This window comes from Lepus europaeus, chromosome 4, assembly GCF_033115175.1.
Source record: "Lepus europaeus isolate LE1 chromosome 4, mLepTim1.pri, whole genome shotgun sequence".
Classification (NCBI taxonomy): domain Eukaryota; kingdom Metazoa; phylum Chordata; class Mammalia; order Lagomorpha; family Leporidae; genus Lepus; species Lepus europaeus.
The window spans coordinates 64,468,869-64,495,077 of record NC_084830.1 but is presented as its reverse complement, the minus strand read 5'-3'; the positions used below and the strand labels follow the sequence as shown (position 1 = coordinate 64,495,077).

Genomic DNA, 26,209 nt, shown 5'->3' with positions numbered 1-26,209 from the left:
TTGTAGCAGAGTGGGTTAAGATGCTGCTTTGGATGACTACATCTCTTACCAGAGTGCTGGATTAAGTACAACTACACAGCACTTCCAGTCCAGCTTCCTGCCAATGATCCTCGGAGATAGCAAGTGATGACCCAAGCATTTGGTTTCCTGCCACTATGTGGGAGACCTGGATTGAGTTCCTGGCCCCCAGCTTCAAGCTGACGTATCCCTGGCTTTTGCAAGCATTCAGGGAGTGAACCAGTGGATGGAAAATTTCTCTCTCTCTCTCTCTCTTTCCCCGCCTCGATTTCTCTCTTTCAAATAAAATTTTTAAAGATTTATTTTATTTATTTGAAAGTCAAAGTTACAGAGAGAGAGAGAGAGAATGAGAGAGAAAAGGAGAGATGGGGAATGGGATCTTCCACCAGATGGTTCACTCCCCCAAATCTCCACAACAGCCAGAGCTGTGCCAGACATAAACCAAGAACCAGGAGCCTCATTCGGGTCTCCCGCATGGAGAAATGTATGTATGTATATATATATGTATATATGTTTCTCCATATATATGTATATATGTTTGTGGGAAACACTTAAGTATTAGGGTTGCCAATAGTACAGCTTACACTTAAATGATAGTCTTTCTCTGGGCAACTAGTATAATTTAAAGTTGTTTATAATGGTAGCCAGCTTCTAGTATACTTGTAATAATTAATCTTTATTACTAACACCATCTAATTCTGGCAATATCTCATTTCTATTTGAGATTTTGGTGGGCTTTTTTCTCAATAATTTTTTTTACTTTGTTAAAATCCTGTCAAATTGGTAAATTCCTCTGTATTAAAATAAAAGAATGAAATCTATCACTTGCATCAAAATGGTTTTAACTGGAGGACATCATGTTGAGTGAAATAAGCCAGACACAGAAAGACAAATTCCACATGTTCTCCTTTATATGTGGGAGCTAAAATTTAAAACAAAAAAATCTTAAACAAAAAAAGAAAATCCTATAAGTATCAGTTTTGCTGCAAATACAGTGTTTTCTCAGTAAAATAAAACAAAAGCCACAAGATTCATAATAAAAAATGAATTTTTGAAGACTTTATATTGCTATCTGCATTTGAATTGGAATAAATTGTCATTTAAAAGAAGCCATAAGGAATACACACATTTGGCAACACACAACAGCTGAACATGGTTTTCCTGTAAGAGGTCTGCAATAAGCAGGGAGACAACTTCATGGCCAAACAGAAGCAGGAACCTAAGCAATTAAGTAAATGAATTTTTAAAAATCTTTGCTTTCAACAATTTCCTGACACTGAAAATAATGAAAAACTTCACTTCAGCTTCCAGAAACTCGGGAAATTATTAGTTAAAACAAATCTGTTGTCCTACTGGCCTATACTTGGTTATAAATAGCAGTAAGACATGAGAACACCCCAGGGCACCAATGGACTTTCTAAATATAGGAAGCCTTTCTCCAAAGACTTTTGGAAGAATGCTATCTTTTGTGAATACTTGGCATTTATAAAGGGCACACAGACACTAAGGTCAGAGATCCTTAGACTTAGAAAATATTTAAATTATTTCTTTAGACTGAGAACCCACATTTCAGAGACATGAAAATTTAAGCCAATAGAATGAAATATTTTGCCCAACAACAAATGGCAAGCAAATAATAATTTTGATTTTCAAACCTCTCTGTCTCCTAATTCCCTTGAATATGATACATGACAGACTATAATAGTAACTTATTTTCATTGCCCTTAACCTTATATTCCCTCCATGCTGCATCTCTTTTGCTTCTCAAGGATGACATTAGCTGAAAGAAGGCATGTGCTGTAACATTTTTTTTAATTTTACATTCTTGAAAGTCACTTTTGAAACGCTATTCCTGTATCTTAAAATGTTGTGAGAGTTATTTCTTTTTCTCTCTCTTTAAATGACCCTGTATTTATAGTCTTTTAATGTGAAGCTATTATATAACAGTAAGTACAGAAACACACTCTTGTACAGGAAGAAATGTAAATGTTGGTGACAATGAGGTGGGGAGTAGAGTTGATATACTTTGACAGGACTTTAAAAGCTTTTTAGGAAATTTGAGATGGAGGGAGGGAGACTCCATCCACTTGTTTACTCCCCAGCTGCCTGCAAGGCTGAAGCCTGGAGCCGGAAGGAACTCAGTCAGGGACCCAACTATTTGAACCATCACCACAGCCTCCCAAAGATGTGCATTAGCAAGAAGTTAGAATAGTGAGCAGAGTTGGAATTGGTACCCAGGTACTCTGATTTGGGATGCAGATGTCTGAGCTAGGAGCATAACGACTAGATCAGATGTTCTCCCTGGGGTCATTCTTTACAGGAGAAAGACAGAAGAGAACAAATATTTAATTTTAAAAAATGAATGGGCTGATTTGTTCACTGTAGGTATCTGTAGAAATATGTACTGCATTGTAAGTATTATATGTCAACAAAGAATTCTTTTAAATAAAAAAATTAATTTGACCAAAGAAAAGATAAAATATTTAAATGCAACAAAATTGAAAATAAAAACAAAGATTTGCAAGTTAGATGAAGTTTGGATACCGATTATACATTATAGCTTCCTTTAATTATGGGGTAGCTTCCTTATTTGTATTGCCATAGCCTAGGGAGTAAACAAAGCACCCAGATTTTTATGTTTTGCCTTCTCATTTTAATTTCCTTAAGATTTCTAAAGACTTGCTATTTTTAATAAATTAAAAATTGTCGGGCCGGTGCCGTGGCCCACTTGGCTAATCTTCCACCTGTGGTGCTGGCATCTCATATGGGCGCTGGGTTCTTGTCCCAGTTGCTCCTCTTCCAGTCCAGCTCTCTGCTGTGGCCTGGGAGGGCAGTGGAGAATGGCCCAAGTGCTTGGGCCCTGCACCCACATGGGAGACCAGGAGGAAGCACCTGGCTCCTGGCTTCGGATCGGCATAGTTCCGGACATAGCAGCCATTTGGGGGGTGAACCAACGGAAGGAAGACCTTTCTCTCTGCCTCTCTCTCTCACTATCTAACTCTGTCAAATAAATAAAAAATTAATTAATTAATTGATTAAAAATTGTCTTCTTAATTTTCCTTGCTTGTTTTTTTTATTTTAATAAGTTGGTAAATTACATCCAAGCTTGGGGCTTGCATTGTGGTACAGTGGGTTAACCTACAGCCTGTGATATTGACTTCCCATAAAGGCACTGGTTCCAAGCCCGAATAAGCTTCCTACTAATGTGCCTATGAAAGCAGCAGAAGAAGGCCCAGTGCTTGGGCCCTTGAATCCACATTGGAGACCTGGATGATGCTCCTGGCTCTTGGCTTTGGCCTGGCACAATCCCTGCCTCTGTGGTCATTTGGGGAGTGAACCAGCAGATGGAAGATCTGTCACTCTCTTTTTCTTTCTCTCTTGCTCTCTCTCTCCCTCCTTCCTTCTCTTTCTGTAACTTGGCCATTCAAATAATAAATAAATCTTTTAAAAATGACATCCAATTCAATAGCTGTAATTAACCATGTTCCAGTTTTTAACAGCTTAGATTTTGGTGTGTGCATATGCAGACACACATTTGCTATCAAATTTTGCAAATTAGTGGGCTGCCTTTTGCAACTAATGAAAAAAGCTGTTAATTGAAAAGTTATTATTTTCATGTATACAAACATCAGACTCGATCATGGGACTAGGTATTGGTAAGATTACAGTTCACCTCATGTTAAATATATGTGCAGCCAGATTGAACACACTGCTTCAGATGAAGTGTTTGGTTGGAAGTATAACCAAGTATACAGCATTCAACAATGTCTCAAACCTGGTTTTGGTTTTTTTTTTGAAGCATTTGGCAAGTGCTTATTCTGTGTTTATGGAGCCTTTGGTTTTATTGTAAAAATTTATGAGTTTGTATGAATTAAGGACATGACGTGATGGGTACCACTTCTAATTATTGTTCAAATGAACTTGGTTGACATAACATTTCATGGAATTATTTACAGAAATTATTAATTCATTATGTTGAAATAAAAAACCTTATAGAAGTTCCAAAGAAATTAATAATTGTAAAACAAGATAATGAGTTCAATATTTTTAAATATTTATTTTGTACCTTGCACTGTGCATAAAACCCTTTCTGAAATTTGGAGCACAGAGTAGGAAAATAGAAACTCTGTATTCTCAAGTAGTTTATACTATAATCAATGCAATCTCTATTTTGCCATAGTTTCATTTCTTAGTTCATTCCAACATCAGTTGAGTTGCTTTTTATTTGTTAAAACCAACAGTTAGAATTTTTTTAAAGATTTATTTATTTGTTTGAGAGGCAGATTTATGGAGAGAGAGAGGTCTTCCTTCTACTGGTCCACTCCCCAGATGGCCACAACAGCCGAAGTTGGGGCAATCCAAAGCTTCTTCTGGGTCTCCCACATGGGTCCAGGAGCCCAAGCATTTGGGCCATCTTCCACTCCTTTCCCAGTCCATTAGCAGGGAGCTGGTTTAGAAGTGGAACAGCCAAGACTCAAACTAGTGCCTACATGGGATGCCAGCATCACAGGCCACTAGTTGGCCATCACCAACCCCAATGTTTAGCCTTTTAAATAGTTTCTAGAATATTTTACAGGATAAAATCATGTTAATTTCCAGTACTAATAACAGACAATAGTAACAATACTCAGCACTCATAGTAAAGTGTGTTCTTCATAAAGTTCAAAATGTCATGATTTTCCAGATTAAAACTTATCTCTTGACCAATTGCTTACTTTACAAATATTTTTGTATTTTATGAATTTACTGATTCTACCACACCTTCTCATTAATATTTTAAAATATTTTTGAATAGATTATCTCGTTTTCAAGCTGTTTTGATTTTGATGCATGTATATGCATTATATATTACATATGGATGTATTTCTCAATGGCAAGCTATTACTTTCTTAATTACATTTAAATTTGTTTAATTCCAATAACCTTTGTTCATAATTTCCTTTTCTCTCTAGAGCCTATCCTGTTGACTTAAAAATAGTCCAAAAGTTTGAAAGCCTGATTTAAAGCAAATGTATGAAAAATCCTTGAAATAATGTAGAACAATAGCAGAGAAGAATATTCACCACTGTTCTAAAGGGCATTCTATTGATAAATTATTTATTATTATTTTATTAATAAAAATGAATAAAATATATCCTAACAGGACATAAAATAATAGTGAAAAACATTAATTATAATGCCAAGCGATGACAGTTTAGTAGTTAAGGCAGATGATAAATACTACATAGAAAACCAGAATTTGCAAAGCAGATTGAATTGGCAGTGATGACACATATATTTAAAATATGTTAAACATGGTCATAGCAACTGTTTTTCTCTTTGCCCGAAAAGAGACATGTGGAATACTTAAGCATTCTTTCTATTGGAGTAGATATTTGCAGAAGAGCAGATATTAATACATCAAAATGTGTGTGTGTTTAATTCTTGCATTTTTACTCATTCAGAACAAGAAAGATCACCAAATTTAAGTGTAGCATTGTAATATGTTAAAGTGATATCCTTAAACTTCTTATTTTGCTGTTCCTTTTGCATTCACTATTTTCTCATGTATTAAAAGTGAGAAATCTAGAAGTAATCCCGGATTCTCATCCTTGGATTTTTTTTTACCTTCATGCTCTCTAAATCACTAATTCCCAGCTCTCCTAAGCCAGATGGCTCTCTTTAATATACCCCTGCTCTGTCAGTCTCAGAGCCCGAACCTGCCTATTAAAGTCCCTTCTGCTTCATTGTGAACAGGGCCCTGCTCCATCCTAGGCAATTTGCACTTTCGGAAGCCCCATGCTACATCTCATCAAATAAAATATACCAAAGTCAAACGCAGTTTATAGGTGACTATATGAAAGCTGATTGCCATTGTATTCGAAATGTTGTACTAATATTAGTGTTGGAAATAATTAAGCATGTTTTTCATGTCAGTTTTTGCAGGAATTTTTTCATAATTTGGAACTATTCTTTCCAGATATCAAATGTTTATCCAGGTTCTTCTCAAATTCATAATCCTAGGAATGTGTGTTTACTATTGTGCAACAGCAAGCCATAGTGAGACCACTTTGACTCTCACTCTCTTACAGAAGGAAATCACCACTTGTCAGCCTAACTGGTTCCACTCTCCAGCTATGAGGTCTAAATGCCCTCCAGAGCCTTTCTGATCAGGTGGATCAACAAGCTGCCTAAGGGGACTCTTCTTAAAGAATAATAAGGAGTGTTGTAACAGAGTCCAAATCCCCCACCTACCCACTGATTTGTAAAAGTATAAAACATTTTCTCTTCTATTCTGTGTAGAATAAGCTTAGCTATGGCTATATCCAGACCATCTGCTGCCCATCTCTGGAATTCCATTGCCATAATAAATTCTTTTAGTCATTTTTAAAAATTTATTTAAATTTATTTTAAAAGGAGAGAGAGAGAGAGAGAGAGAGAGAGAGAGAGAGCTCTCCCAGCTTCAGCCTGACCCAACTCCAACTGTTAGGGGCATTTGGAGAGTGAACCAGATGGGAGAGCTCATTATATTGATATATTTTTTCCTCTTTCTTTCTCTCTGCCTGTCAAATAAATAAAAAAAATTTTAAATGCTGGAAAATGGTAACTGGTTGGGTGGGTAAGAGGTTAAATTACTTACTAGTTTCATGACTTAAGGTTTCTAAACTAAAGACTCAAATAATGAGACTAACATTTTGATAGTGTTGTTAAGAAATGTAAATTACATAGTCTATCTGGCACATATTTAATATTTGGTCCTATGACAAATCATAAAGCCATTATACAATAGCTGTTTCATTATTCTTTTATTTAAGATTTATTTATTTATTTATTTGAAAGAGTAACAGAGAGGCAGAAAGGGGGGAGGGGGTCTTCCATCTGTTGGTTCACTCCCCAAATAGCCACAATGACCAGAGCTGAGCTGATCCGAACCCAGGAACCAGGAGCATCTTCTGGGTCTCCCACGTGGCTGCAGAGGCCCAAGCACTTACCATCTTCTGCTGCTTTCCCAGGAGCATTAGCAGGGAGCTGGACTGGAAGTGGAGCAGCCAGGACTTGAAATCAGCACCCATCTGGGATGCTGGCCCTGCATGCAGCGGCTTAACCCACTATACCACAGCACCAGCCCCAAAAACCTTTCCTTTTTTTAATTTATTTGAAAGTCAGAGCTACAAAGAGAGAGAGACAGAGAGACAGAGACAGAGATTCACTCACGAAATGGCTGCAGTGGCTCAGGTTGGGCCAGGCTGAAGCCAGGAGCCAGGAGCTTCCTCCTGGTCTCCCATGTGGATTCAGGGACCCAAGGACTTGGGCCATCCTCTGCTGCTTTCCCCAGGCACATTAGCAGGGAGCTGGGTTGAAAGTGGAGGAGCCAGGGCTCGAACTGGCATCCATATGGGATGCTGGTGCCACAGGCAGCAGTTTAACCTGCTATGCAGCAATGCCAGCCCCTAGTAACCTTTCAAAAGCAAACTATTTGAGATAGGAAAAAAAGTTTTAGCTAAATAAGAAGGTATAGATGTTAAAACTTTTTCCTTGAACTCATAGACATCCAGTAAGGGAGAAGGTAAGAGAAACAATTTAGAAAGTATCATATCACAGAGAAGACTAGCATCCCCAGGCTCCTAATGCCATTGAGGTTTTCATGTGAATATGTCCAGATCCCATCTGACATTAGTGCCACTGCTGACTATGTAAGACATTGGTCCAGTCAGTCAACTTCTTTTGTTTTAGTTTCTTCATCTGTAGTGTGCAAGTAGTATTACTTATCATTGGCCAATCAACAGTTCTTCTGCAGCTAAGTGACTGCTTCAGCAGGGGCATTTCAAAGGTTAGCTGATAAGTGATTTATAAGCCTTTTGAAATATTAAATAAATTCTGTAAAAAGCCCTATCATGAAGATGGAACAAATTATGTCATGCATTAATTTGCTATTCTAGTAATATATATACTTGATAAAAATATTAAATAGATGTAGCCTTCATTAAGTAAAACAGAATAGATTACAAGGAATCCTAGTGTGATTTCTAGTGTTATTGTCATTTTTTAATCTTACGTTATAATTGGGAATATACTGAAAAGTGTGCTAAAGAAAATGATTATATTCTATTCCTTTAAATTGATGAAATATCTTACTAGATCAGAAAATGGACTTAATATAAATAAGATAGCATTCTTTCTCAGCTTAGTTTTATTGAAAACAACTCTATGATCTGGAGAAAAATCACTTAAAAATGAGTATGTGGAGTAAGACAATCAAGAATAAATCTTCAAGATATCTTCCAGTGGCTCTAAGAGCAACATTCAAAATTCCATGTCAAGCAATGTGATGGTATTAAAAGTGAAAGGAAAATGAATCATAAGGAGCTGTCAACTGAAAACAATTAATTCTCATGTAAAACTGAATTAATAAGCACTATAATGAAGTGATTCATTCTACCCAGATACAGGGAAGAAGAAATGGCTTATAAGGTGAGCCTGAAAGAAGAGAAAGATGTTTGTTGCCATCTATTAGAGTAAACAGTATGAAAATACAATTGAAAGGCAGGGATATTGTATATGGTACTGTGACTGAACCTCAGTGTGCATGGGAGAACAATTGTGGGAAAGGAGGATACTTAACTAGGTTGGCTCCAAACTCCCAACAGGTTGTGCAAAAATTTCGAACTATGTTTTGTGGATTCCAAGAAACCACTGAAGATTTTTTTAAATTCTATTTAGGCTCTATCAGGTTTACTGTGGTAACATAAATGAGTAAGTAGGTGAAGAATATGTTCAGGTAAGTGTGAGTGAGTAGTTAGCCTACAATTATAATAGTCAAGAAAGAGATGATAAAACAGTGGTCATAAAAAGAATGGAAATAAAGAATATTTGAAACATTGAATGGAAGAAATTTAACAATGAGGTTTGGAAAAATGTGTGAATGTGAAGAATTTGTGAGATGAAGTGATTGAAGATAAATTCTGAATTTCTGTCGTAGATGATTGAGAAAATAGTGGTAATATAAACAAAATAATGAGGAGAATGAATAGTTTTTGAGAGTGGAAGTAGAGATGCAGAGAGCAAGAGATTTTAGCTTAAACTTCTTCAATTTGGAATTTTTTTAAAGATTTATTTTATTTATTTGAAAGAGAGAGTTACAGAGAGAGGTAGAGAGAGAGGTCTTCCATCCACTGATTCACTCCCCAAATGGCCACAATGGCCAGAGCTGAGCTGATCCGAACCCAGGAACCAGGAGCATCTTCTGGGTCTCCCACGTGGGTGCAGAGGCCCAAGCACTTGCTATCCTCTGCTGCTTTCCCAGGAGCATTAGCAGGGAGCTGGACTGGAAGTGGAGCAGCCAGGACTCAAACCGGCACCCATTTGGGATGCCGGCACTGTAGGGGGGGGCTTTAACCTGCTACACCACAGTGTCTGACCCTAATTTGGAATTTTAAGGTCATCCATAGTAGAATAAGCAGTAAAAATTCTCAGATGCTTCAGAAAATTATCAGGGCTGAAAATTATAGATTTGAGTGTTACCAATATACAGGTAACAGTTCAAGCTTTTGAGGTAAATGGGATTACAAAACAGAACATAAAGAACAAACAAAGATAATAGCTATTCTTTTTTTTTTTTTTTTTTTTTTTTGGACAGGTAGAGTTTACAGTGAGAGAGAGAGAGACAGAGAGAAAGGTCTTCCTTCCGTTGGTTCACTCTCCAAATGGCCGCAACGGCCAGAGCTACACCAATCCAAAGCCAGGAGCCAGGAGCCAGGAGCTTTTTCCTGGTCTCCCATACGGGTGCAGGGGCCCAAGGACTTGGGCCATCTTACACTGCTATCCCAGGCCACAGCTGAGAGCTGGACCGGAAAGAGGGGCAACTGGGACTAGAACTCGGCGCCCATATGGGATGCGGGCACCACAGACAGAGGATTAACCTAGTGTGCCACGGTGCCGGCCCCCAGATAACAGCTATTCTTTCAAAGAAAATAGGTATGCATCAGAAGTGCAAGAAGATTATGGGGAAACCAAAGAGTATGATGTCTCTGTGGGGTGGTCATTTTGTGCATCAGTTAAGATGCTACTTGAGACATCTGCATTCCATATCAGAATGCCTTGCTTCAAGTCCTATCTCTGTTTCCAATTCTAATTTCCTGCTAATACACACTACGAGAGGCAGCAGGTGATGACTCAAATACTTAGCTCTCTGTCACCTACATGAGACAATCCCACTGAGTTATGGGATCCTGACTTTGGCCTATCCCAGCCCAGCTATTGCAAGCATTTGAGGATGAACCAGTGGATGGAAGATTCTCTCTCTCTCTCTCTCTCTCTTTCTCTCTCTCTCATTTTAAAACAAATAGAAAGCAGAAATGAAGTAAAAAGAAAACAAGAAATAGTATCTTTGGTAGTTAAAATAGAAGATTGTTTCAAGGGGAAAGGAACAACATTATAAAATGCTGTATACAATTTGAAATGGCTGACTATTGTAAAAAGACTGTTGAACTTGGGGGCTAGTTTTTGTAATAGTTTTTCATTGAGAAAACAATTCTGGTAAATTGATAGATATGTAAGTCAAACTACAAAGGGAATTAAACCAACGGAAAGGAAGACCTTTCTCTCTGTCTGTCTCTCTCACTGTCTAACTCTGCCTGTCAAAATAAAATACAATACAATACAATACAATACAATACAATACAATACAATAAAACATTGCAGTAGAAAACCTTCTTTTAAAAATGTTTGTTCATTTTATTTATTTGAAAGGCAGAACAAGAGAAAGAGTAGGAGAGAGAAGGAGATCTCCATCAACTGGCTCACACCTAAATGCCTGCAACATCCAAGGCTGGGTCATTCCGAAGTCAGGAGCCAGGATCTCCATCTGGGTCTCCCAGGGAGGTGGCAGAGACTCAAGTACTTGAGCCATCATCTGCTGCCTCACATGAGCATTAGCAGGAAGCTGGGTTGGGAGGCAGGGGCTTGGACTGGAGCTAAAGTGCTAGGTGTCCCAATCGGAGGCTTAGCCTGCTGCACACCACCCACCTCTGGAACCCCACACCTCAGGAAAAAAATTATCTACCTTGTTTCCTGTAGGTTTGAGAATAAATGAAAAAAAAAAAAAAGGATGACTGTATATGAAGAACATATACAGTTAAAAGAGTTTACAACAGGGAAGAAGTAGACAATTTCATAAGCATTTGAGAAATAGCTAGGGAATAGAAGAAACTCCAGAAACAAGAGGCAGAATTAAAGGAACAATAATAGGTGTGGGCGGAAATAAGAATCAAGAACACAAGTCATGTAATAATACTGGGCAGAAGCACTCTTGAACAAAGAGATGGATAGCTTTCTTTGTGTACAGAGTAAGAGGAATTGAAGAAACTTATGTAGGATGATGTTAATTTTCTCCACAAAGTGTTTAGGTAGGATTTTCCACAGAGACTAAGAAAACAAGCTATAAATAAGATTTAAGGAATAATGGGGGAAAAAAAAAGAAATTCTATTATTTGGAATGATAAAGGGTTAACCATAAGTGAGCAGACAGTTATGAGTAGTTTTAAGGTCCCTTGTTGTCTAAATAGACGGTGAAAACAGAGAGAGAGAGAGAGAGAGAGAGAGAGAGAGAGAGAGCGAGCAAGCCAGCGAGCCCTTCTGGCTTCATTAACATTTATAGGCTAAAAAAAAAACATTTATAGGCTAAGATTTTTCATTTTAAAGCCTTGATTTGTTAAATATTGTGTGGGCAAGGGAAACATCTTAGTCTAGGCTAAAGAAAGTTTGAGAGGAAAAATTAAATAATGATATAATTAAACAAGTTATGAGTTTTCTAAAACAGTGTAAAAGTTGTCCACGTGAAAAAATGGCTCTTTGTACTAAGGATGAAAAAGCATGGTGGGGAAGACTACTGGCACCTTTGCAATAATCAAGTCACTGCTACTGAACTCTCCTAATAATCCTTATGCTTTATCTGATGAAAGTAAAAATATTTTTTTTGAATCTCAACCCTTGAGTATATACCTTTAATATTCTGTGTGATGACATGGTAATTTCCTGAAGCATATTTATACCCAAATACATAGTTGTCTCTAGCTAAGCAGTTTTGAGACTGAGAGCTGAACCAGACACTTTTTTCATAGATTACCATTTTTACTTGAAAGAACACTGACAGGAAAACTGTAGTCATTCAAATGAGGACATTTAGTGGAGCCTCTTGCAAATGAATTAAATGAGTTTGCTAATTTGAGGGAGGCATAATCCAATGTAGAGATGCTGCATAAATGCCTCTCAGGGGACACACCTCCCTGAAATTAGAGGCAAGGCCTCAGTTTCTACTCATGCCAGAAAAGGCCTAGGATGGGCACACCCACCCCAAAGGAATGTGGCAGTGGGAGCAGTAGGGGGCTAATAGACATGAATTGGTACCTAAATGGGCCTGTCTCTGAAGATTTACAACACAGCTCTAATCTCTATGTTAGACCACCAGACTGAAGTCCTTTTCCCAAATCCTTAAATTGTTGTATAACCTTGCCTACAGGCCTGCCGGCTTGTACACTTGCTGGTACCCTCTAAATAAAAATAGAGGCTCATAGCTATCCAGAGGGGCGCTCTTCGAATGGATGTTCCCATGTCCTGTCTCCCCATTTGAAAAACCCTACAATCCAACAATAGCTTTTGACAACTTCTGAACTTTCGAGCAAAAAATACAATTTTGGATGACTTATTATTTGCTCCTGTCAAATTGTGAATTTCCCTATTCTTAAAGACTTTCTAAAGACATAGATAGTGTTACTAACAAATGTGATACTGAATAATGAAATTTGCTATTTGAAAATTTACATAACTTAGTCAACCAATATTTTCCAAATCACCAATGCCTAGCATATATAAAATATGTATAGGCAAAACATCCATTCAAATTACAAAATAGATAACGTAGATTATAATTTTAAAAAAGTATGGAAAGTATACTGATATAGTTTTAGACTTCATATTGAAAGAAAAATCTACAATTAACTGGGGAAAACAGGTTAATAAAATTCTATTCATTTTCAAAAATCTGTGTGAGACAAGATTTTCTTTATATACTTCAACTAAAGCAACATATTTGGATGGATTGAATGCAAAAGCAGATTTAAGAAACCAAATGTCTTTTATTGAGCCAGATATTTGCAAAATTCAGACCATAGAATTGCAAATTAAAACAAAATAAAAGAACTTCTTTATTTTAGAAAATTTATTTCATTTTCATTAAAAATATTTATATAAACACATAATTATTATTTTTAGTGCATTAGTTTAATTTTTTTAGTTTTTCATTTCTTATGAGTTACATATTAATACAGCTATTCCACATAAATTAAAATTCATAATTTTTGAGAATGTAACAGATATCTGAGACCAAAAATTTCAGGAGCGCTAGATCGAGCATATAGTAAATTACCTGAGAGCTTTTAACACACTTTACGATTTCGTCAAGTAAAAGTTGGGAAGTAAAAAAAAATTGCATGTGTAATCTTGGGACAGGAAGAATTTTCTTTCTCTTTCTTATCTTTTAAACTTAAAAGAAATCATACGATTCATAGGAGAGAGACGTCTTCAGTGCACGCTGATGACATTCTCTCCATTCTTTATTCCAAGTCTGTGAGTCTCATTTCATGTGCCCCATTTACAGGAGTAAAATTAGCATGTTATCCAGTCACCATTTGGCTCATGACTCAATGTCACTATAAAAATCATTTTAGCAGCTTCATAGGCCCAACTTCTTCTAGGATATACATCAATGAGGAACACTTTGATTTGCTTAATTTAGGAGAGGTAAGTACATACTTTTCTGTAGCCTCATGAAATCTATTTAAATCTGTACATTCTACTAGAGTAAAACTTTCTGGTTTATTATTTTAAATAAGTTGTGCATGTGATATTAGCAAAGATAAAAGGAGTAAACCAGGAAAAGAGTAACATGAATCATGAATCTCAGATAAGGAATTCATAGAAAGGAAGACTTCTCAGAACACCAACATACTGCTTCTGTTGTTAAAGAAAGAAAAATGGAAGCTTTTTTAAGAAAGAGGAAAACAAAGAGCAAACTTATTTCTTATTCATGAATTTTGATTGAATTTTTAGAGATTTATGGTATAAAGTTTAATTTAACTTCAAATAGTTTGGTATTTAAACAATAAAATGTCTTTTTTTTTCTCACTCCCTCAGGCTGAATAGTCATATAAGTTAATCTTTTATATAACTACACACAAAAAATCATTGTATTATTTTACCTATGAACGCTATTATTTTGTCATTTCTAGAAAATTCCACTTATAGGAACATAAACAGGAAACTCTAGTGAAGAATCAAAGCCTACTTTTGATACATTTTCCAGGTTTTTTTTTTTTAACAATATTTTTGTAAGGTCCAAATATGTGCCAGTTTCTACTCTGTTTAAGCTCTAGCCGCAGCTGACATCTATTTGACTTTTTTGAACATTTATTTTGTCTTTGTTTTCTGAGGGGGGAAGGGAATGAATATCTGTCAGACATAAGTTTTTGGTGACAGTTGTCCAGATTTCAACGTAAAAGTAGAAGTCATCTATACAGTGTTGCACTTGGTGTAAAAGATATTTTCAGATCCCTGGTAGTCATATTGCTAAATAGAAGACCTGCGTCCAAAGGCATGACTGAGAAAACAGCCACCATGTGTTTAAAAATAACTGCTTTTTGAGCACCTAACAAGAATTCACTTTAAAAACCTTTCATCATGAATATTAAACTATCCTTATTTTTAATGTAGTCATATTTCTCCCTTCGTTCATGTATTTGGAGTGGTTCATTTGTTAACTATTGTTTTTTTATTGGTAAATAAATCTGTTGCCTGGAGAAAGAAAGAAACATAATAAAAATGAAGTATTATTTTTATAATAATAGCTATTAGTATACTAATAATTATAATGGCTACTGTAATGGAACAGCTAGTACTTAGTTTCTACGTTACTTTAAAGGTATAAAATTGATGCACATCAGTTTAACAAACAGATTTCAAAAATACTTAAGAGGAAGGCAAGTTCATAGTAATAAGATCTTAAAATTTTCCATACTGTCTTTTTTATAAAAAGCTTTTATTTAATAAATATAAATTTCATAGGTACAACTTTTGGATTATAACAGTCATACTGTCTTTGAGTCAATCCAAATGAAACCTAACTATGAACACTTTAAAGGTGAGCACAGCATACATTTAAATCTTCATAAACCTATTTCTGTCTCCTTGTGCCCATTACTTCAGAGTGTACCAAATAACAATTCAAAGTAAGTTTGTGACTCCCTCATGTAAGTAGAATTGCCACCAAGATCTGTTAACAATCTGAAATACTCATATATAGAGTATAAAGAACATCGTATGTATCTTCTTATGAAAAATGTCACAACTGTTCTCTGCTTTGTTCTTTATATTTCAAATTTCCTTAAAAGTATCACTAGCAAAGTTAATTAGATGATAATCCCACATGCATGTATTACTATGGTAGCCTGCATAGGAAAATGATAATGTCAAAAATCACGGACCTTTATTTTAAATGCCTTCTATGTAAAACCCACATACCTGGGATTAAGTCATGACCTGTGTTTTATTCAGCAGTCACTTAAAATCTCTATTATTATCTTCATCTGAAAAATAAGGATATGTTTCCTACTTCATAATGCTGTTCTTACTGCTCCAAGAAATAATAGTGGTTGTGTTTTTTTGTTTTTTGTTTTTTTGTTTTTTTGTTTTTTTTTTTTAGTGGTTGTGTTTTTTAAAAGCCTTGAAAAGACAAAGAGCGATTATTGAAGAAAGTTTATCACTATAACTTCACCTTTCCTTAAACATTTATAAGATACTTGGCAAACTAATGTGCATGTCCAAATCAAACCTTTTTAAAGTAACATGGAAGCTAAATATTGTGTCAGTTAATGGTGATATAGATAATGAAAATGTCTTCACAACAAATAGCATTGAATTATTCCAAGGTCAAAAACTTTATCTAAACTCTAACTTACTCCGATAGGCAGCAGATCGGCAGAAAGAATAGACAAGAACATTACAGGTCCAAGTTCCAGGATGCTGATTAACTGATCATGTGAATTTGAGAAGTGTAACTGGGCTTTGTAGTCCTCAGATTCTTCACCTATAAAACCTTCTCAACTGAACAGATGAGCTTGTAGGATTTGATAATTCAGTATAATTAGGAAGCAGAGAAGTTCTCTGTAGCTACTGTGAAAAGTGACTCATATTTCTTCCTCATGGTCAGTTCTATTTATCACATCTTTTATTTAGCACTATGTAAAGGGGACTCTGCTAGGAATTGTATGTAATTGTAATATTAGCAAAACACAGTTCCTGTCTTGTCAGAGCCTAAAATCTGTCTATGAGGAGAGATAATTGTTAATTCTATTTAGAATGTATGTTCCCTTTTTCGGGCAGAAATAGGGCCCATGGCATGCTAACTGAAGAGAAGGGAAGAGAGGTAAAACAGCACATGAAGTTTGGTTGGATATTGAGTGATAAATCCATTTCAATAAACAAAATTACTGGGGAAAGGCATTCCAGGTGGAATAGAGAGGTGAGCAAAGGCAACAACAGAGAAGTTCTGAAAAACCATCATGGGTACTCAGAACAAGCATGAGGACAAGTGATTGAAATTAAGACAGCAAAAATGGGACCTTTCCAGATTGTGGAAAATCCTAAAAGATATGCTAAAACATTCAGAATGTGTTCTACAGGGTGGGCTTTGACTTTGAAGACCTTTGAGAGAAGCTAAAGTGTGACTCTGATAGCAGTGTTTTAGATATATTGGGACATGGAGAAATTTGGGAAATAAAATTCAGCAATAATACTAGTTGGAGCTTTCCCCATGTTTGGGGGGAAGAAAAATGAATATATCAAATAAAAACAACATGGCCTGGCCAAATAATTAAACAGCACCTGTCCCTGTGTTTTTAATTTTGAACAGTGGTCAAAAGTAATTGGAAAGGCTAGCGATAGGAGGGCAAGTGTATCATTTTGAAGTGCTATTTAAACAGATTAACCCAACAGAAATTCTCCATTATTTCAAATCTTAGTACCCATCCCTCCTTTGACCTTCAGGGAAAGCTACCAATTTAAACATAGAAAAAGAAATTTAAGATTTGCATTTGGTAGTCTTTTGTTAATATGCATGTCTCATATTTCACCTTGAAAATATTGTTCTTCCTTAAGCCTTTATGTGGGTCATCAAATTTGGGAAAACTCATCTTCTTTGACTATAAATTCAAATATTTAATTTCAAAATTTCAGTTCAGAGAATAACTGGATTTTGGTCAGTGTCATTAATATTCTTAGACTTTTCGCAGACAATGCATTTGCTCACTGCTTATTCTTAGGAGAGATAATTTCTACTCAACCCCCAAGTTCTTTCCTCTTGAGTTGAGACTAAAATGGTATTAGAAAAAGATAATTTTATGATCTAAACCAGATATGAACAAATTATGTAGCATGAAGGCTTAATCTGGCCCTCTGCTTCTTTCTGGAAATCAAGCTTGTTAGTTAATTACATTTGTCTAATATATTGCCCACAGATGCTTCTGCACTACAAGGAAAGAGTTGAGCACTTTGAACAGAGACCTCATGACCTTGCAAGCCTAAGTATTTACTGTCAGGCCCTGACCTTTGATCTAAATACTTAGGACAAGTCCTCAAAGTACAGGCAATAAAAGCAAAACTAAAGAAATGGAACTATGTCAAACTCAGAAGCTTTTGCACAACAAGAGGAATAATCAATAGAGAGAAGAGACATCCAATAGAATGGAAAAAATATTTGCAAACCACCTAACAAAGGATTAATATCCTGAATACACCAGCAACTTAAAAAACTCAACAACAAACATCCAGTTGAGAAATGGGCAAAGGACATCAATAGATAATTCTCAAAAGAAGAAATACAAATGGCCAACAAACATATGAAAAAAAATGCTCAACATCATTAGCCATCAGAGAAATGAAGATCAAAACCACAATGGTATATCACCTCACCCTTGTCAGAATCATTAAAATCCAAAACGCAGAAAGTAACAAATGCTGGCAAGGGTGTGGAGAAAGGGGAACACTTGTACACTGTTTGTGGGAATGTATATTAGTGCAGCCACTGTAGAAAACAGTGTGGAGATTTCTTAAAAAGCTAGAAATAGACTTGCCATATGATCCAGCAATCCCACTACTGGGTATACACCCAAAAGACCTGAATACAATGAATCAGAGATACCTGCACCACCATTTTTATAGCAGCACTGTTCACAATAGCCAAAATTTGGAATCAACCAAGGTGTCCATCATCAGATGAATGGATAAAGGAAATATGGTGTATATACACAATGAAATACCATTCAGCTATTTAAAAAAAGAATGAAATTCTGCCATTTGCAGCTAAGTGGACACAATTGGAGAACATTATGTTGACATTAATAAGCCAGACCCTGAAGGACAAATACTGCATGTACTCCTTTATATGTGGGAGCTAGAATTTAAAAGTAAACAAAAAAGAAATATCTGTATATATCACTAATGCTGCAAATATAGATTTGTAAAATTTTGTTTTATACCTTTGTCAAAACAATGGTTAAGAATGTTATACTACTATAGTTTTAATGATCTGTGATTACTTTAAAATTTACTATATATGGATGAAATGGTCATTTTTCCATTCACAGATTGTTCATAGCCATTGTCTATATTCCCGCTAAACTAGGGTATTTTTACTATTTATTTGTAAAACTTCTTATTTGGTGAAGTTATATTTTAAAGATTTATTTTATTTATTCAAAAGATAGAGTTACAGAGAGAGGTAGATACAGAGAGAGAGGTTTTCCATCTGCTGGTTCACTCCCCAGATGGCCACAATGACCGGAGCTGCGCCTATCGGAAGCCAGAAGCCAGGAACCAAGAGCTTCTTCCGGGTCTCCCACATTAGTACAGGAGCCCAAGGACTTGGGCCATCTCCTATTGCTATCCCAGGCCATAGCAGTGAGCTGAATTGGAAGAGGAGCAGCCAGGACTAGAACCGGTGCCCACATGGGATGCTGGCACTTCAGACCAGGACTTTAACCTGCTGCGCCACAGCACCAGTCCCTTTATTTAATGAAGTATTAAGCCTTTTTACTGTAATGTAAATTTAAAGTATGTTGTCTCAAAAACTTAAAAAAAAGAATAGAGAAATGGAGAAGGAAGGAAGGTGGAGGGAAGAAAGGGAGGAGGGAGGAAGGAAAGGAATTGAATTTGCTAAAAATAATTAAAAATTAAAATCAAGAAATACTTAGAACAAGAATCAAAGCACTACTTGCTTGGTGGATGTGTAAAGATGACAATTGTTTCGCAATATATCATAGTCCAGTAGTTTAATAAATGTCTTTGTTAAATGTTTACTGTTGACTACCATTATATTTACCTTTTAATTTTTCTCTCTTTTGTAGTCCCTGCTATGTGGATATTTGTTAGCAATGACTGATGTGGAAACTACATATGCAGATTTCATTGCTTCAGGAAGAACAGGTAGAAGAAATGCAATACATGATATCCTGGTTTCCTCTGCAAGTGGCAACAGCAATGAATTAGCCTTGAAATTAGCAGGTCTTGATATCAACAAGACAGGTGAGTCATTTGACACACATTTCTCTATCAACATAGAATGATTTGCAGCATTTCACTAAGATCAAGGCACAAAAAGCCAGCTTTGAAAGTAACCACATGACAAGAGTTATAAAAAGTATAGGGCCAGATGAAAGTCTGTGACTAATCTCTTCATCACTCCCACTCTGTTTTCAATGAATTCTCTTTATAGGGTTTTCCACTCAAATGTTGAATCCTTAATGATTTTTTAAATCCTAATGACTATAAGAGCTTTGAAATTGCTTATATAGAATATTTAAGTTGGAGCTCCTACTCTTGACAATATTAGTTACTTCTAATGTCTAACGGGTAAATATTAAAGAAGCTTCACTGGTGAGTCTGACGGACCTTAATTCTAAGAAACATTTCAGAAGAAACTGGTCTCTAGGACTAATTGCATTGAGAATTGAGGTAAAATAATCTGTTAAATAAGTTCCAGATAAAGAGGTCTTTTAGTTTTCCTTTCATGATACAAATGATTTGTGAAATTTTTCTCTTCTTACTGTGCCTGGAATTCTTACTCAAGGAATCTGACTTTACTAGTAAAAATCAAAAACAAGTTTTATACTCTAAAATATTTGACAATCTTCCTTCTGAGTGTTAGAGTAAGTCCCCTGTAATTCTTTTTTCTGTAGCTTTAACAATTATCACAGTTGAATGCATTCCCCTTCAAAATCTTATGCAAAAATAACCTTTAAAACTAGAAAGAATTCATGATTAAGGAATCATAATGTTACATATGTGAGAAACAGTTATCATAGTGTGTGACTTGTCTAGTAACTATTCAATATATCTTCACTATTAGAATTTTATGGCAAACCCTTCAGTTTACTGGAAAATTGAACCAGAGTGTATATACAAGTATATTATAGAAAAAACCCAGCACATTACCTTAAAATACCATAAGGATGCATTTTATTTGGTGACTAAAGGGCAATATGTCACAGATTGGTAATTTAATATTCAAATTAATAATAAAACTATAATCTCACCACTTTAAAATATTTGCACCTATTTGTCCTTCAGGATTCATTGTTCTCTTTTGTTATAGTCAGTAGTCACTTCCCAAGTAGCTCTGAAAAAGATTAGAAGAAATTGTTCTGATTTCATTACATAGGATGGGTAAATATACATTTTATTCTGCCTTTGAAACTTGGCTAATTACTTTCATATGATTTCTAAAAAAAATTTACCTTAATATGCTATTTTGAATAACCTGTATTAATTTTGTTCATCTTTAATATTAGGATATTTTTAATTCATCGTGTAATTTAATTTCTTCTTTTTCCATTCTACTTGAAGTTGAGCATTCTTAGCCCCAAGACCTTTCTTACATTAGAGAAAATATTTAATATATAATTATTATCAATAACCTAAATAATAAATTAATATTTCATTTTAATAAATATGAAAAATAAAATAATCTTATATTTTAACTAAGTATATTATAATTAAATAATTTAGACTAATTCAGATATCTTTGTGCTTCCAAATGTCTTTTCTGAACATTTCTTCATGTTAATTGCCATCTTCTAGACTTTTGAAAAATTTTCTCTTTCAATCAAAATTCACAAGTAGGCAAAATATAAATAGCATTGACTCTGTTATTCTAATTTACAAATAACTAAAATAAAAATTACGCCATATGAAAGTCTAAAATGTAAAAAATCACTAATGTAAAACAGCATATTTAACATTGCTGCCTGAAAATTAGAAGGAGCTTCCTCTTGCAGCTCCTGAGTTTCAGTTTCATTTCAGTTTATACTCAACAATTTTGCTGCCTCATGTTTTCCTTTTGATTTGTTAACAAGTTCTATTTCTCAACAGTTCTGTTTGCAGCATAAATCTAAGCCCTAAGAAGTGCCACAAGATACCTAGAAAATCCCAATCCCCACTGGAGTCCAATTCCTCATCTTGTATTTATGTATTCACTCTCATCCTTAAATATTCTGCTGTCTTACATTTGCCCTAATTTGACTCCTTTCCCTCAGTTACCAAGATCTTCTCCTATTTCACAAATTCTTGCTGAATGGTAATCCACATATATCAGAATCAGACCTTCTACACGTCTTGGGAGCCTGATCATTTTTCTAATAATAAAAGCAGTACATGAAAACAATACATAATGCCTGTTTATATCTTTGAAACCTCTTTAGGACAGTATATGATTTTTATATGAAAGAAATGCTTTGAATCTTCCTAAAGATGTCCTGTTTTGGGAGTATGGTCAGATGTCTGGTGTATACTTGTTAAGAGTACTGTTTTTCAACATTATGATCCGAAAAAATATCAACCCATTTATTTCCAGCCATGGGAATTATGATAACAAACTCTTAGCAAATATTGGTATAATATTTATTATTGCAACACCCTAAAATATTTTTTCCACCAAGACATATTGGTTGCCTAGGAACCAAATAGCAATGAAAAATTTTTAATTTTTGAGTCAAGGATTGCCTACAGCTTGTTCTCTTATAAAGTGACCTAATAGAGAGTAGAAGCATTGTTCAGTTTCAGTGTATGCTATGTGGATAAGATTGCTGCTGAGGGTGTAGTTCTTAGTAAAGGGTAGAATTATTGGAACTGTACATATATTCTCTAAGGTCAGACGAGACACCATTGTAACTGTTTGATAAGGGATTATTCAGCTTACAATATGTCCTTCATATTCCACTACTGCTTTTAATTTGAACTAATATAACCTCTGAGTAGTCAGTTGTTTATCATCAAATGTTATACATAATGGAAAATGCAATTTAAAAATATTTTTTCAAGTAAGGTAGAGAAAAAAAGATAATTTCTCTCACTTCTGATTTCTATTAAAGACACTTCTGATTTCTGTAACCTGTTACACTATACACTGGTGATGAGATTTCCTAGCTATTTGTCAAAAGTATAGCTAATCACTAACAATTGTGAAAATTAAAATGTTATTTTGTCCCAAGTTCATGATATCCCAGGCTCATGAGGTCCCAAGTTATCAGTATTAGCCAGACCTTGAGAACTTCAGCTATTTTCTTGATGGCCTCTATGAGGATTTTAGACTTCCCGAGTAAGGCTCAAGATACTGAGATCCAGTAATAAAAGTGATAGTTTTTATTTTGCCCTTACCCTCTTTTTCATTTTCTCTTACAGAAGGTGAAGAAGATGCACAGCGAAGTTCAACAGAACAAAGTGGGGAAGCCCAAGGGGAAGCAGCAAAATCTGAAAGCTAATGCCCCACTTTGACCTTCAGCAACACCTGACAATGTCTCACATGTCCAGGAATGGCTGGAATGCATTTGTTTCCATGAGTGAAAAGGGGAAAAAGAAAATGGCTGTGCTGCATCCCAGGAGCCCGCTCATTATGTTAAAAATGGGGGCAGAGGCTGTGGCTGCAGACAGACTTTTCTCTACCTCTGTCATTAGCAATGGTTGAAATCATGTGGCTTGTGTTTGGACATCATTTTCAGATGGATCCTTTCACCTGACCATATGATGAAATGCTTGTAGAGAGTAGCACTGACCTAGATGATGATTCTTCCTGTAGCATCTGGCCCCTCACAATGTCAGAGGATTTAATTGTGTCTAATTGCAAAGGGTTGGTTGAAACCCAGAGTTTCTATATCTCTGGCTCAAGTATTCACCCAGTAAATGAACCATCCAGAAAGCACTGTTTTTAGCATTGTGTATCCGTGTGTTACTGCTGTGTTATTGACACTGTTTTGTATTGTACAATATAGATGCTCAGCACTGCCCCCTTCTTTGAATGCTTATGAAAAACAAAAAATTATGTACATTACTGTGAATTTTTATACCACTCATTTTTAAAAGGGCTGCATTTTTATTTTAATTTTTCATAGTGTGTTGGTGTACACAGGATAGGACACACTTTTTTAACCATAATCTTTCTCTTTGATCACTGTATACTGATGAATTGATTAAGCCTAAGACTCCTTTGCTTTATTACACAGGTATTTGAAAATATCCATTAATGTGAATTTTACCAAAAATCAATCTGTTGAGTGTCTGCACAGAGCAGAATTCAATTTGTAAATTTTGTTTTATTTCCAAGAGGAGAAACGTCTCTCAACTAATATTTTTAATTTTTAATTAGGAGAATTTTAAAGATTTGGGAAGGTAGAAAAGAAAACCCTAGATGATGCTACGAACTAGAAATATTTTGTTCTGTGGAAACAAATTTCTCAAATGCTGTATGTTCCTGTTTAAAGTTGAGAGACAACTCATCTCCACCAGGCTCAGACAGAGAACATGATCTCCTTGCAATCATGTGGACACCAATCACAAAAGTAAAGCCCTCGTGTTGTGATTTTCATGTTTTTTTTTTTTTCAGCCCTAACAGATCCAAATGTTATTATGCACTTTTTAATGTTTGTAAACTTTTATTAATAATTAGTGTGAATTGCATTCTGATACAATAATAATTACCATCCTTAGAAATTTACAAAATCTTCATTGATACTGTTGGTGGCCTCTGCTGTTTTTTGACATCATGAGACTTGTGTGGAATGTTGCCGTGAGCTGTGGAATCCCTCTGGTCAGTATTATGAAATCATTTGTTAGTTGTAATAAATAAGGAACCAGTAGTATGCCAATGGTTCATGCATTACTGGACAAAAAGCCAACAATAGGAAATCCCTTAGCTGTCCTTCACGGGTTTGATACAATTCCAGATGAAACTGCATTTCAGCAGGTGATCTATATGGTTCTGCCAGGAAATCAACTCTTCTTTAAACTTACAGACAAGATGAAGCTAAGTCTGCTCATAGCTCCCTTTACAGTACTTTTCTACTACTGGGATAGGAATATTGGTCTCATTTGACTTTTAAACAGCTGTATTAGAGAAGAAAATTAGCAATGTCTTTCTGAGAACAGAAAGAGGACAGATTAAATTTTAGAGGACTTCTATCCAACCCATAAAGGGTCAAAATGTCCAGCTAAAATCCAAGCAAATCTACTTACTAATAGACTCACAGATGTGGAAAGATGTTCCTGGGGCCTAGACAATCTAAAACATACTGCCTATATAACCACTTTTCAACATCCTCAATGACTATCTCCATAGCTTTCTTGTGAATCTAAAGTTTTCATCTTCCTTAAAGTTGTGGAATTTTAAACTGATTTCCTGTGATTTTGTAAAGTTTAGAATCAGTGCTGAGTATATGTGGAGGGTTTATATTCCTATGTGATATACTATATTAATGCATGTGGTGCCATGCTTGTCTTTGAATACATAAATAGTGCTAAATTGTGAATTTGTATGGAGCTTTTGATTTAGTTTGACCTCTTACTGCTACTTTGTCTGCTTTATTCAATCCCAATCTGGGAAGGCAATGTCAAATTTGTGAAAGCATTCTCAAGCTTGGAAGGTAAATACTGACTTTCCAATACATCCACATTTTATAAATTTTGTTTAGCAAAAGTTCACAGTCTTTCTAATTTTATTTTAACATCTTGTACTTGCAAGTCAATAATACACATGGATCTAAATTTTTAAGGAGGAAAAGAAAGGGTAGAGAACAAAGGCATTGGTTTGATAATAGGCACTGGATGCCACTACCATCCCAATGCCAATGCTAATCACTTTGTAGCACATACTCATTTAATTCTCTAGCAAATCAATTAAAGAGATATTGTTATCCCACTTCACAGATTAGAAAATTAACACTCAGTAAAGAATAATTTTTCCAAGTTTAGAAACATAAAAGTGATGGAATTAAGATTTGAATCCATGTTTGTCTGTCTCCAAGGAGCTCTTTACTGCCATAGAATTAAAGGCAATTTTGGGAACTTTCAGAGATGGCTTTGCTCAGCTTCCATATCTTAGAGAGGGAAACTGGAGCCCAGAAAGAAAAATTGCCTTTCTCAAGGTACTTAGGTGGATAATGATATAAATGTGACTAGATCATAGACAGTATACTTTAAAAAAACAAAAAAAGAATCTGATTATTTCTTATTTGGGAGACTATACCTTCCAGAAGAAATTTTTCTGTTAGGGAAGCTACAAACTTACCATGGTTCATATTTCTCTTTTTCTTCTATTCTACTTATTTTCATTTAACAAAATACATTAAGATTTTGGCTATTTGATTCATTTGCAACAAGTGTAAACTCATCAGCTTTATCAATTGTAAGCATCTAATGCCAATGTACTGCTCTCGTAAATTCATAAAAATATTTTCCAATAGGTAACAGTGCAGCATCCAATTTTTAGGTAGTACTTCTTACTTAGAGATGATGGTAATGCACCCTTTTGGAAGATAATGATATTGCCATTATAGAGAATCAATAATGGGTAAACAAATGTAACTGCTGAACAACAAAACTGTTGAGTGACACCACAGTAATAGTAGGGAGGAAATGTATAATTTTCCAGGAAAGACAGGAAAGGATCTATAATTTATGATGTCTTAATAGACTCTACATTGTTCTTTAATTAAGAGTGGCAGTCTCTGAACTCATTTGTGAGCCTGTATGACATGTATTTAGCAACATTGCATGCTCACATAACTGATATTAAAAGCAACACAATTTTTCTGAAATTTTCACAGTCTATTAAGAG

At 35.3% G+C, this 26,209-nt stretch overlaps 1 protein-coding gene across 3 annotated transcripts in view; it reads left to right on the top strand.

Annotated features, from left to right (window-relative positions):
• Nucleotides 1-25,572, top strand: part of PKIA (cAMP-dependent protein kinase inhibitor alpha) — a 92,675-nt gene extending 67,103 nt beyond the window's left edge. For 2 of the 3 annotated variants that reach the window (XM_062189535.1, XM_062189537.1), the window contains 2 exons: nucleotides 19,452-19,629; nucleotides 22,783-25,572. In XM_062189535.1, coding sequence (XP_062045519.1) covers nucleotides 19,479-19,629; nucleotides 22,783-22,862 — 231 coding nt within the window. In that variant the 5' untranslated portion in view covers nucleotides 19,452-19,478 and the 3' untranslated portion in view covers nucleotides 22,863-25,572. Of the gene's footprint in view, nucleotides 1-13,740; nucleotides 13,795-19,451; nucleotides 19,630-22,782 lie in introns of those variants that run through there. The other variant, XM_062189536.1, reaches the window with a different exon arrangement.
• Nucleotides 25,573-26,209: the final 637 nt, after the last annotated feature.